Source organism: Astatotilapia calliptera, chromosome 16, assembly GCF_964374335.1.
Source record: "Astatotilapia calliptera chromosome 16, fAstCal68.1, whole genome shotgun sequence".
NCBI lineage: Eukaryota > Metazoa > Chordata > Actinopteri > Cichliformes > Cichlidae > Astatotilapia > Astatotilapia calliptera.
The window spans coordinates 23432208-23447285 of record NC_137437.1 but is presented as its reverse complement, the minus strand read 5'-3'; the positions used below and the strand labels follow the sequence as shown (position 1 = coordinate 23447285).

General features: G+C 38.7%; 3 protein-coding genes across 16 annotated transcripts in view; 1 reads left to right on the top strand and 2 right to left on the bottom strand.

Annotated features, from left to right (window-relative positions):
- Window positions 1–3447, bottom strand: part of dip2a (DIP2 acetate--CoA ligase A) — a 92030-nt gene extending 88583 nt beyond the window's left edge. For all 8 annotated transcript variants that reach the window (XM_080290894.1, XM_080290896.1, XM_080290895.1 and 5 more), the window contains exon 1: window positions 1645–3447. In XM_080290894.1, coding sequence (XP_080147020.1) covers window positions 1645–1768 — 124 coding nt within the window. In that variant the 5' untranslated portion in view covers window positions 1769–3447. The remainder of the gene's footprint in view (window positions 1–1644) is intronic.
- A 151-nt stretch (window positions 3448–3598) lies between these two features.
- On the bottom strand, window positions 3599–14961 carry LOC113007399 (CASP8 and FADD-like apoptosis regulator). Of its 3 annotated transcripts, none has more exons than XM_026143929.2 (10): window positions 14828–14961; window positions 9899–9998; window positions 9711–9816; window positions 9320–9455; window positions 7678–7733; window positions 7558–7582; window positions 7335–7381; window positions 7153–7231; window positions 5821–6322; window positions 3599–5728 (listed from the first exon to the last, which is right to left on the bottom strand). In XM_026143929.2, exons 1-10 carry the CDS (start codon window positions 14907–14909, stop codon window positions 5599–5601), a joined length of 1263 nt encoding a protein of 420 aa, XP_025999714.2. In that variant the 5' UTR covers window positions 14910–14961; the 3' UTR covers window positions 3599–5598. The 3 variants fall into 3 exon arrangements, with proteins under 3 accessions (XP_025999714.2, XP_025999713.2, XP_025999711.2); XM_026143928.2 differs by lacking the exon at window positions 14828–14961 and adding an exon at window positions 10347–11414 and having other exon boundaries at window positions 7335–7378; window positions 9899–10245; XM_026143926.2 differs by lacking the exon at window positions 14828–14961 and adding an exon at window positions 10347–11412 and having other exon boundaries at window positions 9899–10245.
- Window positions 14911–15078, top strand: part of LOC113007398 (hyccin 2) — a 49891-nt gene continuing 49723 nt past the window's right edge. For 4 of the 5 annotated variants that reach the window (XM_026143924.2, XM_026143922.2, XM_026143923.2 and 1 more), the window contains exon 1: window positions 14911–15048. The gene's annotated coding sequence lies outside the window, so the exon portion shown is untranslated. The remainder of the gene's footprint in view (window positions 15049–15078) is intronic. The other variant, XM_026143921.2, reaches the window with a different exon arrangement.

The following is a 15078-nucleotide window of genomic DNA, read 5'->3' as shown; positions in this document are numbered from 1 at the left end:
AGAGAAGCTAGAGGAGATAGAGCTATCAGAGCTTCAACATGGCAGGATGTGACATTTGGAGAGCAGGAAGAGGAAACTGGACAGATATAGATTAGTTTGGTGGCTGCTCCTGAAAACATGTCTATCCCATTAGAGGGTTTGGGTCGCAGTTAATGTGCTTATCAAAGCATGCACCTCGGGTGTACTCCTGAACCCGGCGTGATGCTGCTGCACGACACACAGGAAGAGAAGACTCAGTCCAGATTTTGACTTTTGACTTTCTGATCAGTGGGTTTTCTTTTACTTCACGCCATTTTTTTTTTCAAGTTTATAGAGTTAACATCTTCTCCAGAGTTGATGGGAAAAGAGGTCCCACCCTGGGGTCAAATTCCAAATCTAATCAGACTTGAAGTAGGTCATTAATTAGTCAGACTTTGCTGCAGCTCGGCTAATTTCGCCACGTGAGAAATAAAGAAGTGGAGTTCAACAATGAGTCTCATTGAATTAACAGGAAACAATGGAAACTGCTGGTGAGAACAAGAGTCTTTTTCATCAAAAGCACTGCACATGAATATAAGCCCATCTTTATTTACTCCGTGCCGAGCTACGTGCCAATGCTTCAGTGTAATGATCACCAAATATGAGGAAGTTTAGGAGCTGTTTACAGAAAATATCAAGCGAATTTCAAGCTGCAACATTTAAAATTTCTTTAACTCGCTTCACTAGTAGTGAAATTAAATTTTTATGGATATAACCGCCAATAAAAACTCATTACTACCTTCTTATTGGAGACTATTATAACTGTTACAGTCTGTGCTGCAGAAACCTTAACTTTTATAAGTATTTGCAAGCAACCAACAAAGACCGAAAACCATCATGATTGGTCTAAAAGATTAAAAAACAAAAAAGATTCATAAAAAAAAAAATCACCTAAAAGTAAAATATAAAACCAAAATAATTGAGCAAATGATGAGATTTCAGCTTGTTCTAACTTTTTCTTTGCTTGGGTTTATAATTAAGAACTAATATAGCGTCAAACAGAAGACACGCCTACAAGTGCGACTTAAGCACAGTAATAAAACAAACAAGCAAATGAACAAGGAGCAATATCCACAAAACAAAATCACCCACATGCTTACTTTTCCCCTTCATTACACTTATTGGCACATATTTGAATAAATTGGCCAGCTTGTTAGGGTCAGGGTGTTAAGTGAGGCCTCTGACTTTGTAACTTACTTTTTCTACACCTTTTCAAATCTTTCCTCAGACCCTTTGGTGTTATGCTCTCACATATCAGTATCATGGGTGTGTCGGTGCATCTGTTAGGACAGAGCCACCCGATCAAATACTTGGAGTCGTAACTGTGTGGTATTTAAAAACTTCGGCACTGCCTTCATTATTAGGGAAACAAAACGCTGTCTGGTCTGGTTTAATGTGACCCGTCCCTGAGCAGTAGTCACCAGCCAAACTAAGGCAGAAGTTCAGTTTGATGCAAGATTCCTTGGATTGTTTTTTTCTGGTGATGCTGGCATATTTTCAAACACGAGTACAAAACCCAGATAAAAGGGCGGTGGTTCTGATTGCTGTCACACGCGTGGATAATGCGTAAAGCGCGCTCCGGGCCACTCGCTGTGCTAGTTTGTGTACATGTTGTTGGCAACTTACCCTCCGACAGCTCCAGTTCCAGCTCCGCCAGCTTCTCCCGGACCTCAGCAGGCAGGGTCATAGCGAGAGCCGGCGTGGGCTCTAACATCATCGTCAGCAGCCCGGTGGAGCTCCTCTCAGCCATGGTGGTCCAGCACGAAGGACGAACGGATCCACTGGTGCCCGGTGAGGAGAGGACAATGCGACCAAGCCCAGAAGATTATCAATGAAACAACAACAGCCCCTCCTCACCTCACTTGGTTCAGGCTCAGAGCAAATAGGGTGTTGGTGCCTCCTCTCCCGTGTGGCTGCAACGTCGCACAGATGTGTGAGAAATGTCTCCAAACGTCATGACACGGCTAGCTGCGGGGCTAGCAGACACACCTGGATCCGTGTTTCCATGTAGGGTGTTGGGACAGGGCCTTGCCAGCGTCTCCCAGCCTCTAGTCTGTCCCTCCTCGGCACTGTCGGCGGCTGCCTGCCCTCAACTGTGGAGGGAACTCATTCAACTCCTCGCTCGCTTCCCACGGCGCAGTCGCCATTGCATCATAGCAACAGCAGCCCCAACCGTGCGCGTTCACGAGGCCCCCACTCGTGCGCTTGCACGGTGCATGTTTGTGCGCCGCCTGCTCCTCCGCGTACAGCTCGCCTGCCTCCTGCTGTCACCCAGCGGTTTCGTGGCACACATTATGACCTTTACCTTTACTGGATTTCTTTTGTACTGTGTTTCATTTCCGTACGTTGTCTTTCTTTTCATACATAAAAAAACAAACAAAAAAACAGCTAATTTTGATGAAGCTTTGTGAAGAGGTGGAACACGTGCTGAAGGGAGCTGAAGTTTTGATTTAAGTGTCTGAGCTTAAAGATTAAAGTTCAAGCGCTTAAAGAAATGTAAATGTTACACTTAGAAATGCACTGAGCTAAAAGTGGAAGCTGGAGTGGAATTCTTGAAATAAATCACTGGCGGTTCAAGTGGGCTTTCAGCTATAGAAGCATTATATTATAAGGCATATAAAGCATTATAAGGTAACATATAGATAGATGTGGACATTTAATAAAACAAAACACACTGTATATTATTCGTCTGTGTATAACCAACTGACATTTTAGGCTCTAAAGGAAGCAGGAAGAAGTATAACCTTATATGATCTTATCTCTCCTTCCTTTCTTATGACAGCAACATTCCTCTCATTTTTAAATGGCCAGCCAATGGCTTCTATACGCATACAGGTGCATTCATGCCTGCACATTCATATGCATACAACAAAGATATACAGTTAAACATACCTGTACCACAGCCACAGACACCATTACACTCACAGACCTACATAATCGGTGTTCCATTGTTTTATATTTATACTACAATATTTATGTATGTAGTCTTTCTCTCTGTGTGCCTGTGTGCATATATGTACATTTACCTTCAAATACCTCTGTACATTCACATATAGACATTCAAAGTATATTTAATTAATTTTTAAAAAAATAGTTTGTTAAACTAGAAAATGTTTCATCATTGCTTCATAGCGTTTTTCATACTATTCCAGTAAATAAAGTTCATATGGCAGCACTCAAGGCTGGAAGCCTGGAGAGGTCAGCATCATCAAACCTAGTCCTGCTTCCAGAGCTTCACTTCGTACTGCTGTACTTCGCCTTTACAGAACCACAGCATATTTCATTATATTTATGTATACTTTCATTTTTTACATGTAGCATAACTGATATTGGAAGACAGAATCTGCAGTGTGCAGCTGCACATGGTTTGTGATTTTCTTGCAGAAGTGCCTGTCAGCGTTACTGAGACCAGTGGATCCAACTTTGATGCTCCCAGCAGGTTCTAAAGTGGACAGTACCACAGTGTCTGTGAAAAAGAGGTCAACATATGTCATAAAGAGAAAAATAATTACGCGTTAATTTCACATTGATGGCAATTGTGCGCAGAATCTTTAAAAAGCGTAATGAGGGGTCTTTAAGGTTGGATTTGTAGACTATTTATTTTATTTGCAGAACTCTTTGTTCAAAGTGGAGGCATGGGCATTTACATTTACATAACATGTGATGTCACTGCTTTTCTGTGATTCCAGAGTTTCTTGGGAAATAAAATACTACATGGCCTCGGTGAGTTGAACTTCTAAAAGGTCAAGTGATGCTCAAATCTAACCATTGTACCAGTCATTATTTTAATTTTTCTTTTAACCTTTTTGTAATACAACATGTCATAATATGATAGAAAATGTTAAAAATAAAAGTAAAAAACACATATAGACTATGCAAACATGTTTTTTCAGATGCAATATTAAATACAACACAATTAACTTTTATTAAAGGCGAAAAATAGCTTATGGATGTCAAATTTAACATTTCAATTCATACAAAAATCTTTGTATGAAATGTTAAATTTGTATCAACTATGTTAGCATCCTTCCAATTGCACTGCAGCACACTAACATAGATACATATTTTAAAACAAACGAAAAACTGTAATGTACTTACATGGTGACAAAAACAAACTACAGTAGTGGGTTAAATTACAACATGAATTAGAAGGAATTCTATTTACATATACATAAATATATATAAGTACTTAAAAAAAGCATGATAGTGTTTCCTTCATTAAGAGAAATTTTCAAGGTTTCTGCATACATTTTAAAAATAATAATTTAAAGTACAAATTAGCTCAGATTGTTTTCAACAAGACAAAAAAAAATGTTACAAATGCACAAATGTACAGTGTGGAGTATAAATAAATATTGCAAGTCATCTTTAAGATTTAAGCCTACTTTTTTTTGCTTTCCCCCCATACACTGTAACTTTCATCACAGTCCAGATGACTGGGCGTCCTGTTTGGTAAACCGTTACGTTTTAAAATGTTGCTGCCTGTGGAGTTAACGTTGGGAACTGTTGTAGTTGATTTATCTGCTAAAATTATAAATCTGTTGAAACACAACATATATTATTAAACATGCACCAACACGCTGGGTGAAAATTAAAGTTAATAATAACAATAAATACACATTTAAAGTTTTCAGTTTTTACCTCCAACTATAACATGTCATGACTACATATGACCATTAGGTGTCACTATATACGCAATAAAAAACGTTCTTCTTGAGCAAGTTCTGAGCTGCATCAATACTTGTGTGTCTGACACTGTCAGCTGTAGTATACAACTGGAAGGGCAACAAACTTGATTGAGGGCCATTTGACTCATTTGCTACAAAAAAAAATGAAATAAAATAAAGCGAAAAACAGAAATAAAAAGACAGAGAAGCCTTCATGCTGTCATTTATGTGTAATTGATTGTGTTCTCAAAGCAAACTATGTCTGCTATGTTTGTGAAGTTAATCCCCGATGAGCTCTGCAGTTAATGAGTCAGCAGTGTGGTAGTGACTCTAACGCACTATATACCTCAGCCCGACTGCACTCTACGACTTTAGCCGATCAGCCGCTGCATGGCTTAGCTGCTTTGGTCCCTAAAAATTTCATTTCCAATCGTACCATTGAGCTCTTTAGAATGGCCCATTTTTTCCACAAATGTTTGTAAGGGCAGACTTCACGGCTAGGTGCATGATTATGGAGACCCGGGGCATTGGGATGGAGACACCTGCATTCAAAGATTAAGAAGTCCACAAGTATAGTTTAGCTGCGCAAGCTGATGAATGTCCTATTTTTTTTATCACAAGGAAACAGGACCTGAACAGGTGCCTCCGCTCCAAAGTCGGTGGCCTCAGTGCTGCAAAAGCACTAAGTTACTGCTAAGCAAATAATTAACTTGAGTTCGAGCTGCCTTAACTAATTATCAGTGTGGCTGTTTAACTTTTTCATCCCCACACTAACTGAATTTAACATCTAGTTACATAAGGGTATCAGCACAATTCAGCTGAGGAGGCACAGTGACTCTAAGGCCTATCTGTAACACCAGTACTGGTGCCAGATACTTCACGGTGTTTAGCAAATAAAAAGTAAATAAATTCTTTATTGTAAGTACAGATCTCTCCTCAGGGTGTGTTTTACATCAAGGTGGTAGCTGGCTTGAGGATTACTTCTGCTGTGTTCAAAGATGACGTTGTTCACCTCCATTTGAATATCATCAATCTTAATTTTCCTGTAAGAGCACAAACAAATAACAGTTTAGCTTATAAGAAACTTATAAGAAAACTTCCATGATGATGAGGTAAAGTTAAATAGTGTTTATACCTGTTTTGGGCTTTGTTTAAAGCATTTGTCAGAGCCTTCACATACACAGAGCTATGTTCCTCTTCTTCCAGCTGACACTCATCTGTCCAGCAGTGACTCCAGAACACATCTGCATCCATAGGAATAGCTGCTGTGACAGCCCCATCACAGCCATCTGTCTCGAGGTGCCCATCGTCCGGGTTCATCCTGGGGCGCAGGGACAACTTAGGTACGTTGTATCTCTGGATGAAGAAAAGTTTGGGCTTGCCCGCCAACAACGGGCATCTGTTAGCATTGAAAAGACGCCTGACCTCGTTGATAGAAAATCCATTGCCAGTCGAATCTGTGCCCAAAAGTTGACTTTCTGTGCCACGGCTAATGATGCAGCACACAAAGCTATCATTTCTGAGTTTCTCCATCTTATCGAGAATATTTTCGAGAGCTGAAAACACCTCATCAGAACTCAGATACTGGTGGAGATTCACGCTGAAGCGAAGCGCCTTAAATGTTTGTTCCAATTTTTCTGAAGGAGTGAGCAAAGATGAAACGAGAATTTAAGCATCACCTTGACAATAATTTAAAAAGACAAATGTAGCTTTACATTTTTAAAACACAGATCAGTGGCAACCAAAACTACTGAAAGGGTAGGTGAACATTTATGATCTTAATACAATGATTAAAATGCACATTTTAACAGCAAAAACTTGCTACGTAAAAACCTGTTACGCAGTTATATGCAGCTGTAAGGCACTTTTAATTAAATTTGAGCTACTGTGCTACACTGTTTGTTTTTGAATTACACTAAATTTATGTTTCAGCTGTAGTTACAACAGACTTTTTATAATTATACTGCTACAATAAAACACACGTTAGGCTTATAAAATACAACACATTGCTCTTTCTTTCAGAAGCTCACAGCCTTTGAATTTCCCCTGCCTTCTAAAATAGCTACATTTTGACAACTGTTAATAAACCACAAATAAGTAAAATGAGCTTCCCTTTTCACGAAAGCTGCAGACATAAAAGAAATTCCCAAAGAAATACAAATCTGAGTAGCACAATAGTTTTCTTGTTCTTCTCCCATTAAGAATTTTTCTAGGATGGGGCTGGTCCCTCGTTTGGAAACTACCCAATAATACATCGAATACAGATAAGCGTATAACTGTAGGTTTATCCGGCGTACACAATGATGCATCAGCTTTAAAACCTACTACAGCATGTGGTGATCATCCTTTTATTTTTCTCCCCCAGCAGGATTATAAATGCACGACTATACCTCTAATTAAGGATTTCTACGCTGTGATTTTGGTACTTCCGTTTAAGTAGAAAAGTACAAAGTGCTTTGTGTCTCACCTCCATCATTACCCACGCAGTCTATGATCACACAGTGTCCTCTGGGATTAGTGTTAAATTTATAGCAATCTGGCTGACTCTGAAATTCAAATGAGATTGTGGGGAAATGTCGTAAATGCAACTGAGTCATTCAACACTTGAAAATATAATCAAAATACTCAGAGAAGGAGGGGAATCCTCACCTCAGAGCTCGGCTCTAGGCAGGCACCTGATCGTGGGCTCACTCCTACTGCAAACAAAGAGTGATATGGTTAACAGAAGAAGAAAGTAAACACCAGGGCCAACAGGGGGTTTCCAGCTGTAAAGCCCCTGTGAGACTAGATATCAGTCTCATGGGGATGAAAAGGTATTTTGATTAAAAATATAGTCTTAGGCTACACATCTGTGGTATTTTGCTAGACTTACCAATGCGGCGCTCTTGTGTAACATGCTGTAGAGGAAACAAAAGAGGAGATATTTTTATGGTTTTAGTGGAGAAAACATTATGGGAAATGTGAACTAACATCTGCAAAGTGTCTCACTCACAGAAATTCTACGGGGTTGCTGCAGAGACAAATTTCGCTGCTGTTCAGGTGCCCCAGCTGTAAAAGACAGGCATATATACATACATAATGTCTCGGTGTTTGCTGTTCTATTGTTGTCGCTGTTTAAAGAAAAATTATCCTATTACATTTGAAACAAGCCAACACGTTAAATAAACAGCATTAAATTAGTACTGAAAATTGAATCTACCCTACTGCTGTGGTTGCAGGGGTTAAATAAAACTGAAATGCATTTGGATGTCATTTTTTCATGATCATAATCTTTTAACTTTTGCGTCAAAGTTGTTGAACATTATAACAGAGCACAGTCACAAAAAAAGTCCATCCATCCATTCATGTTATTAGCTGTTTATCCAGTTTTGGGTCAAGGGTTCCAGTCCCAGGTGAACAAGGGCCAAAGGAAGGCTACATTCAGAACAGGTCGTCACAAACTAAAAAAAGGTGTTTACCCTTAATACTGAGTTTTTGGTGAGGAAAATGTAATAAACTTCCTATTCTTTGCTTACTACACTCACCAGCCACATCATTAGGTACATCTTGCTAATACTGGGTAGGATGCCTTTTTGCTTTCAGAACTGCCTCCATTCTTCTCATTGGCATAGATTCAACAAGGTGAAGGAAAAACATTCCTCAGAGATTTTGGTCCATGACAACGTGATAGCGTCACACTTTGCTGCTAAGCATCAATGTGGAAAATCTCCCGTTCAACCACATCCCAGAGGTGCTCTATCAGACTGAGATCTGGTGACTGTGGGGGCCATTTGATTGCAGTGAACTCATCGTCATGTTCAAGAAACCAGTATGAGACGATGCGAGCTTTGTCGTGTGGCGCGTTATCCTGTTGGAAGCAGCCATCAGAAGATGGGCACACTGTGGTCATAAAGGGATGGACATGATCCGCAACAATACTCAGGTAGGCTGTGGTGCCAATAAAATATCTCCCACACCATTACACCACCACCAACAACAGCACGAACCATTAATGCAAAGCACAATTGATCCAAATCCATGCTTTTTTATTATTTAAGCCAAATTTTGACCCTACCATCTGAACCATCAGAAAGTGAAACTCGGCAGACCAGACCACATTTTTCTGATCGTCTGTCGTCCAATTTTGGCGAACCCATGGAAATCACCTGGTGTGGTGTTCTGCTGCTGTTGCCCATCTCCTTCAAGCTTCAACCTGTTGCGCATTCAGAGCTCATCTGGGTACCTTGGTTGTAACGAGTAGTTATTTGGGTTACTGTTGCCTTCCTATCAGCTTGAAGCAGTCTGACCCTTGTCCTCTGACCTCTGAGATCAACATGGCATTTTCGCCCACTGGATAAGTTCTTGTTTTTGTTTCGTTTTCTGTAAACCCTAGAGATGGTGGCGTGGGAAAATCCAAGTAGATCAGCAGTTTCTGAAATACTGAAATAGATATTTGCATTAATTATGAGTGATTGTGAGTATCGATAGTTTCGGGTATGCTATACTGATGAGGAACATAAAACTTAACCCAGTTCTGTGTAACTAGTAGGGAAGTGTTTCCCACTTCTCACTGCATAACTGTTACAAACCTTTCTCGTGGCGATGCTATTTCAAGCCCTTCGGTATATAAAGCGAAAAGGGAAACACAGACTGACCTGAATTCTTGTAAGTGGTCAGTTTTTTGACTAGATCGATCCTGCCAATGTTTGTCAAGCAGTCCTCTACGAAGTCAAGTCTTTCTGGAGAGACTGAATCCAGCTTTTCAAGTTCAACAATGATATCCAGAAAACTCTGTAACACAAAAGAAATGGCAAAAATGTCTAAAATGTTTTTGTTTTTTTTTAATTAATTAATTACTTAATTTTTTTTTTTTTTTTTTTTGGGGGGGGGTCCCATCGTTGACTGCACCATGTTAATAATAATTTAAATTACATTAAAATTACCATGTTAATGCTGTTAGTAATAAATCCCCACCCACATAAATTTGAAAATGAGTGAAAACAAGATCATGTCTCATTCATTTGGGGTTTTTGTTGTTGTTTTTACCTTTGTCTTCTCAAGCTTTTCACGAGATAATTTGCAGCTTAACAGGAATTTAATACTGTCCAAATCTTCAGTGTCCAGCTCCTCACTTAGTTCTGTCATCAATACTCTGCAGTAAGTGGAACAAACACTGTTAACTTCGATTCTTCAAATCTTTACAATTCATCAGCTCATCTTAAAGGATGTCTTACCTGAAACGTGGGACCATTTGTCTGGTCCTCTCCAAGTCATCCCTGTTGACTTTACACACCTTCCTTAGGATATCCAAACGCCCCAAACGCCACATGAGCTCTGCCAGAAACAGGTGAGCGTTTTGATGCTGCGTCACTTTTGATCTGAGCATCTCCTTCATACAAGCTACACTGTGGTCCGTGTCCAAGCTTTCACATAAATAGAAGAGCCTACTGCGTTCATTGCTGCTGAGAGCTTCCGCGATTTCATTTATAGCAAGTAGCTGAAATTGATCCGGAACAGCCATGTGGACTTTGGTAAAACTTTAAGAGGAGATGAGCCCTTAATAAAGAATTATAGTCAAAGCCTGTGGGTCACAATAATCACAATGTTAAGATCCACAAAAAGTCGTGAAAATATAATAAGTCATTGCTAATGGATAGTTATTAAATTATAGAGAGACCTTACCGAAAAGAGTCCTGCAACAAACACGTAGCAAAGCAGAAGAAGGAAAACTATAGAATGACGCACCGCCTAAAAACGCGAGGAAGGGGATTTACCAAATACTCCCCAACTTAAAACGAAACAAGCGAGGATCCGCTTAACAAGCAATACCATATAAGTAATTCCTGATTCTGTCCTTTTACAAAAACTGCGCAACGCACTCTGTCTAATCCAACGTAAAGCGAAAGCAAAGAAAAATAGCAGACCACACCCACAAATGAAGTCATGGCGGAAGCACGAGAGGTGTTCAGGGAATCCATCCTTTTTTTTTTTTTTTTTTTTTTTTAAATTGAAAAAGCACAAAATACAGATATACAAATACAAAATAGCAAACACAATGTCAGGGGGTTCGTATAAAAAAGCAAAATAGACACAGTCTATTATAGAATCACATGATATTGAACAGGGAACATAGGTTTATGGTTTTGACAGCTTTTTGATTTTGAGAATGTTGTATGGTTTTAACATATTGTTTGGTTTCATTTAAAAAGCACCGAAAGGATGGTTTTGCGTTAGAAAATTTCGACTTATGTATATGAAATTTGGCCAATAATATCAATAAGTTAATCAAATAAAATTCGTTTGCCCTGTGCATGGGGTACTTAAAGAAACCAAACAATATTTTCTCGTAACAAAGAGAGAACTCAGAAAGGATAAAGGAAACAACAAAAACACAAAATTCTTGCCAGAAAAGATTCGTGTATAAGCATGACCAAAATAAATGAGAAATATCTTCCTTCACACAACTACAAAATGTACAGTTAACATCAATGTCCTTTTTATAACGTACAAGAAAAGACCTAGTTGGGTAAAAACGATGAATAACTTTAAAAGATATTTCCTTTACTTTGTTATTTAATAGAAATTTCGACGGTAAGGTCCAAATCTTCTCCCATTCCAAGTCCTGGTATAAGTTATTCCAGTAGGCGACAGCCGTTGGGACACAAGTTCTGTCTTTTTGAAACAGAGTTCGTATTTCACGGTTGTTTTTCCTCCTTACAGAAGGGAAACACACCTGACCGACATAAGTAACAGCAGGATCCAGTGGTAAAGGGGTCAAATCACTAACAAGATTTCTAAACAACATTAAGACCCCAGCAGGGATAGCATCAAACACTATGGCATATTCCTTTGGTGGAACAGGAAGACCATATGTATTCAAAAATTCTGAGTAAGAGAGTAAACCTCCAGCTGGATTTATAAGTTGTGCAACACGATGAATCCCATTATCAAACCAATTACTTAAAAACACAGATTTATGTTTGTATAAAATGTCTCTATTGTTCCAAATATAGTATCTATGTGGAGAAAAATTGTGTTTATAAATCAATGACCAGGAAAGAAGCATTTGTTTATGAAAGTTGGATAGTTTTAAAGGGATTTTATCGATATTGTAATTACAAAGCAAAAGAAAGTTAAGACCACCAATTTTTGAGAAGCTGTTGAGAAATGCTAGGAGCTAACTGGGCGCTAACCGCATCATTCAAATATATTGAATGTCGCAAAGAGAGGAAGTGACGTAAGATTTGCGCATGCGGGGTACCGATCGGGTTTCCGGTACGGATCGGGTAGTGACACTACCCATTGTTTCTGCGCATGCGCCCAACACGAAATGAAGTAGCGAACCGTCCTACTTTTGTGAATATTAGCCAGAAAAATACTCTGACGGGTAAAATTAAGTGCCAAACCATCCTACCTTTGTGAGTGTGACCTACAAGCATACTAACAGCTAAAATTTAGTGGCAAATCGTCCTACCTTTGTTAATCTCAGCTAGAAGCATATTTTAACAGCTAAGATTTAGTGATAATGTGATGGGCAAAGTTAAGTGGCAGACCGTCATACCTACTTAAATTTGTGCTGGAATTACTCTGTGACAGCAGAAATGTACATAAACTACTTAGGGTAGGACGTTTTGCACCTTGCAAAATTGTGCAAGATTGCTATTGTTTTGCCTTTGCACGGTGTGGGATTTTCTACTTTAAAACTATATATATATATATATATATATATATATATATATATATATATATATATATATATATATATATATATATATATATATTCTTTTGCGGCTATTTTGTTGACGTACTTTTTTTGTTTACATACTTCACTGCAGAGGTATGTGCCACCGTGCCTAGACCTGCACATGTAAAACTTTCGACATCTGCCACTAAAGAAAATATACTGTCTGCAGATTTTTTTTAAAAGCACTGAAAAATATGGAATAATCAGGACACGAATATGGTTCACAGAGAACCTAGTTCTTCAGTTACAAAATTAGATCTAAATGCGGTGAGGGTGTTTTCAGTTAAGGTTGACTTCTGCGAAATGTTTACAGTCTAATTTATGACGAAACCCCCTTTAACTGTCAGCTGCAACCTTCCACACGCCACTCAATCGTTGTCGGCTGCATCGACCCCAACGTAGGGTTACATGTCTTGGGAGGTGCACCTCATGTCATTTAGAAGGTTGCTGCGAAGGGTTAAAGGACTTTTCGAGGTTACATTGTAAGTTATGATGCAGATTTCCCGCGGAAGTCTAAATCAGGCATAGCTGTGGTGCTGAGGTCAGTTACAACTCTGTCTAATCCAAAAACAGACTCAAAACCTTGTTTTTTCTCACAGGCCTAAATTTAACTGTGTTTAACTCTCTGTAAAGTGTTTTTGCTTCTATGTTAAGCATTTTGATTTTTACATACAATTAAATGTGCTATATGAATTTGTCATTGCAATAGATTTTTTTGTTTTGTTTTATTGTTTCTTTGTTTTTACCAGAGAGAAAATAAATTTCTCATACAAGCTGGAAAAAATATAAATGTATCACTTAACTGGATCATAATTTGCAATCACCTGACTTTTTCCCTTAGCAAATAATCTTTTTGGCCGTTTGAACGCCTATGACTGCATTTTCCACAACAAAGTGACATTAGTTCATTCTTTGGATTTTGTGTGTATCATGCTGTGTCATGCTGGGATAGTCGTGTGCTGAGAGATTTGAGCCTCACGTTAAACACTGAACCACTACGGATGATAATCCTGCTTCTCTGTCTGTAAAATCTCTCGAGGTTCAACCAGAAGCCTGACTGAACTCTGTAAAAATAAACTCTTTAGAAACAGCTTCCTGTCTAACACCTTTCACCCACTGAGTGTTGCAGCAAGGGGTAGGTGGACCCTCATACTGTGGAACAAAACAGTCATGCTTGCCCTGTTGCACAGAGGCAAATCTGTGTCAGAGGCAAATATGCTATAATAAGTCCCTTTATTATTCATACATTGTCTGGTAACATTATGTTTAAATTGTAACAATTTAAAGTTAATTTAATGTAATTTAAATTATTCTTCATTAAAAATTAAACAGCAAAGCTCTGAATATTTGTTTAAGTTATGTATTTGCTATGCTGGTTTTACTACATTTATTAAGCTGTATTTACTCTCTGGTGACAGTGGCAGAGAAAAGGACATTAAAGAAACTGATGGACATTATGGACAATGCTGGGCATCCTCTGCACACGGCCATAAACAATCAGAAGAGTCTGTTCAGTGACAGGTTGCTTCTCCCCAAGACAAGAACTAACAGACTTAAAAACTCCTTTGTCCCACACGCCATCAGACTGTTTAACTCCTCTCTGGAGGGGAGAGGGAGGGGAAACAGGAGGACAAAGGAGGGGGGAACAACTAAGCTGTAGTGCCTCTGCACCTCACTGTACAATATCTTGTGCAATACTTTTTGTAAATAGTCAACAGTGCAATAGACTCAATACTTGAAATGTGCAATTCACTTGTATTTTTATTTTTTATTTTTTATTCCTATTTATTCTATTTAACCCCTTTGTATATTTTATTTATATTTGTCTCTGTATTTATATATATGTGTGTGTGTGTGTGTGTGTATATATATATATATATATATATATATATATATATATATATATAACAGTTCTGTAACTGTAACTTCGGTCGTTGCTGTGCTTTTTTTGGAAGTCGAATTTCCCAGAGGAACCCACCCGAGGGATTAATAAAGTTCTATCTTATCTTATCTTATCTTATCTTATCTTATCTTTATTCTGATTTCACAATAGTCTTACCTTCTCTAGATATATGCTTTGTCATGCTGTATTGTTTTACTGAGCTGCATACCATTCAGCTATTTAAGATATCACATCTCATATATTTGTTCGGTTTAATTTTTTAACTGCTGTAACAACGGGATATTAAATTCTTATCTTAATCTTTTTATCTTTTCTTTCTTAAACAGATTCAGTGGCTTATGGTGGGTTTCAGACTCTGAAGGGATAATCATACACATTTAAAAAAATAAATAAATAAATAAAATAACGGCTATCTGTGGCAATATGAGCGTGTTAAACCATTGATTGTAACTTTTCCAACGGGCATGAACGCACCACTGCTACTCCCCCTGCAGGTCGCCGGAGATTTCTGCTTACCAAAGCTCACTGAGTTCCGCTCAGCCTGGCCAATCGTGTCTCGCTGTGCCTCAGCACCATCATTGCAGTGTGGAGAGATCATACGGAGGTACTGCTGGCGGAGCGAGGGACCATTTGAAGAAGGGAAGATACACGACCTGGGTGACCGCTCTGACCAAACACGGTTCCCGATTCCCCAAAAGAGCCACTGTGTAGCATCACTATAACCAGCCTCAGTTCGAGTGAGTATTGAATTTACTATTACAAGAGGA

Bases quoted from the DNA above. Each gene is read 5' to 3' on its own strand.
- LOC113007399 (XM_026143926.2), bottom strand. From the start codon at position 10,185: ATGGCTGTTCCGGATCAATTTCAGCTACTTGCTATAAATGAAATCGCG. The intron at 7,232-7,334 runs GTGAGGATTCCC...TTTGAATTTCAG, and splicing joins GCCTAGAGCCGAGCTCTGAG to AGTCAGCCAGATTGCTATAA. The intron at 6,323-7,152 runs GTGAGACACAAA...TCACTCCTTCAG, and splicing joins CTGCGTGGGTAATGATGGAG to AAAAATTGGAACAAACATTT.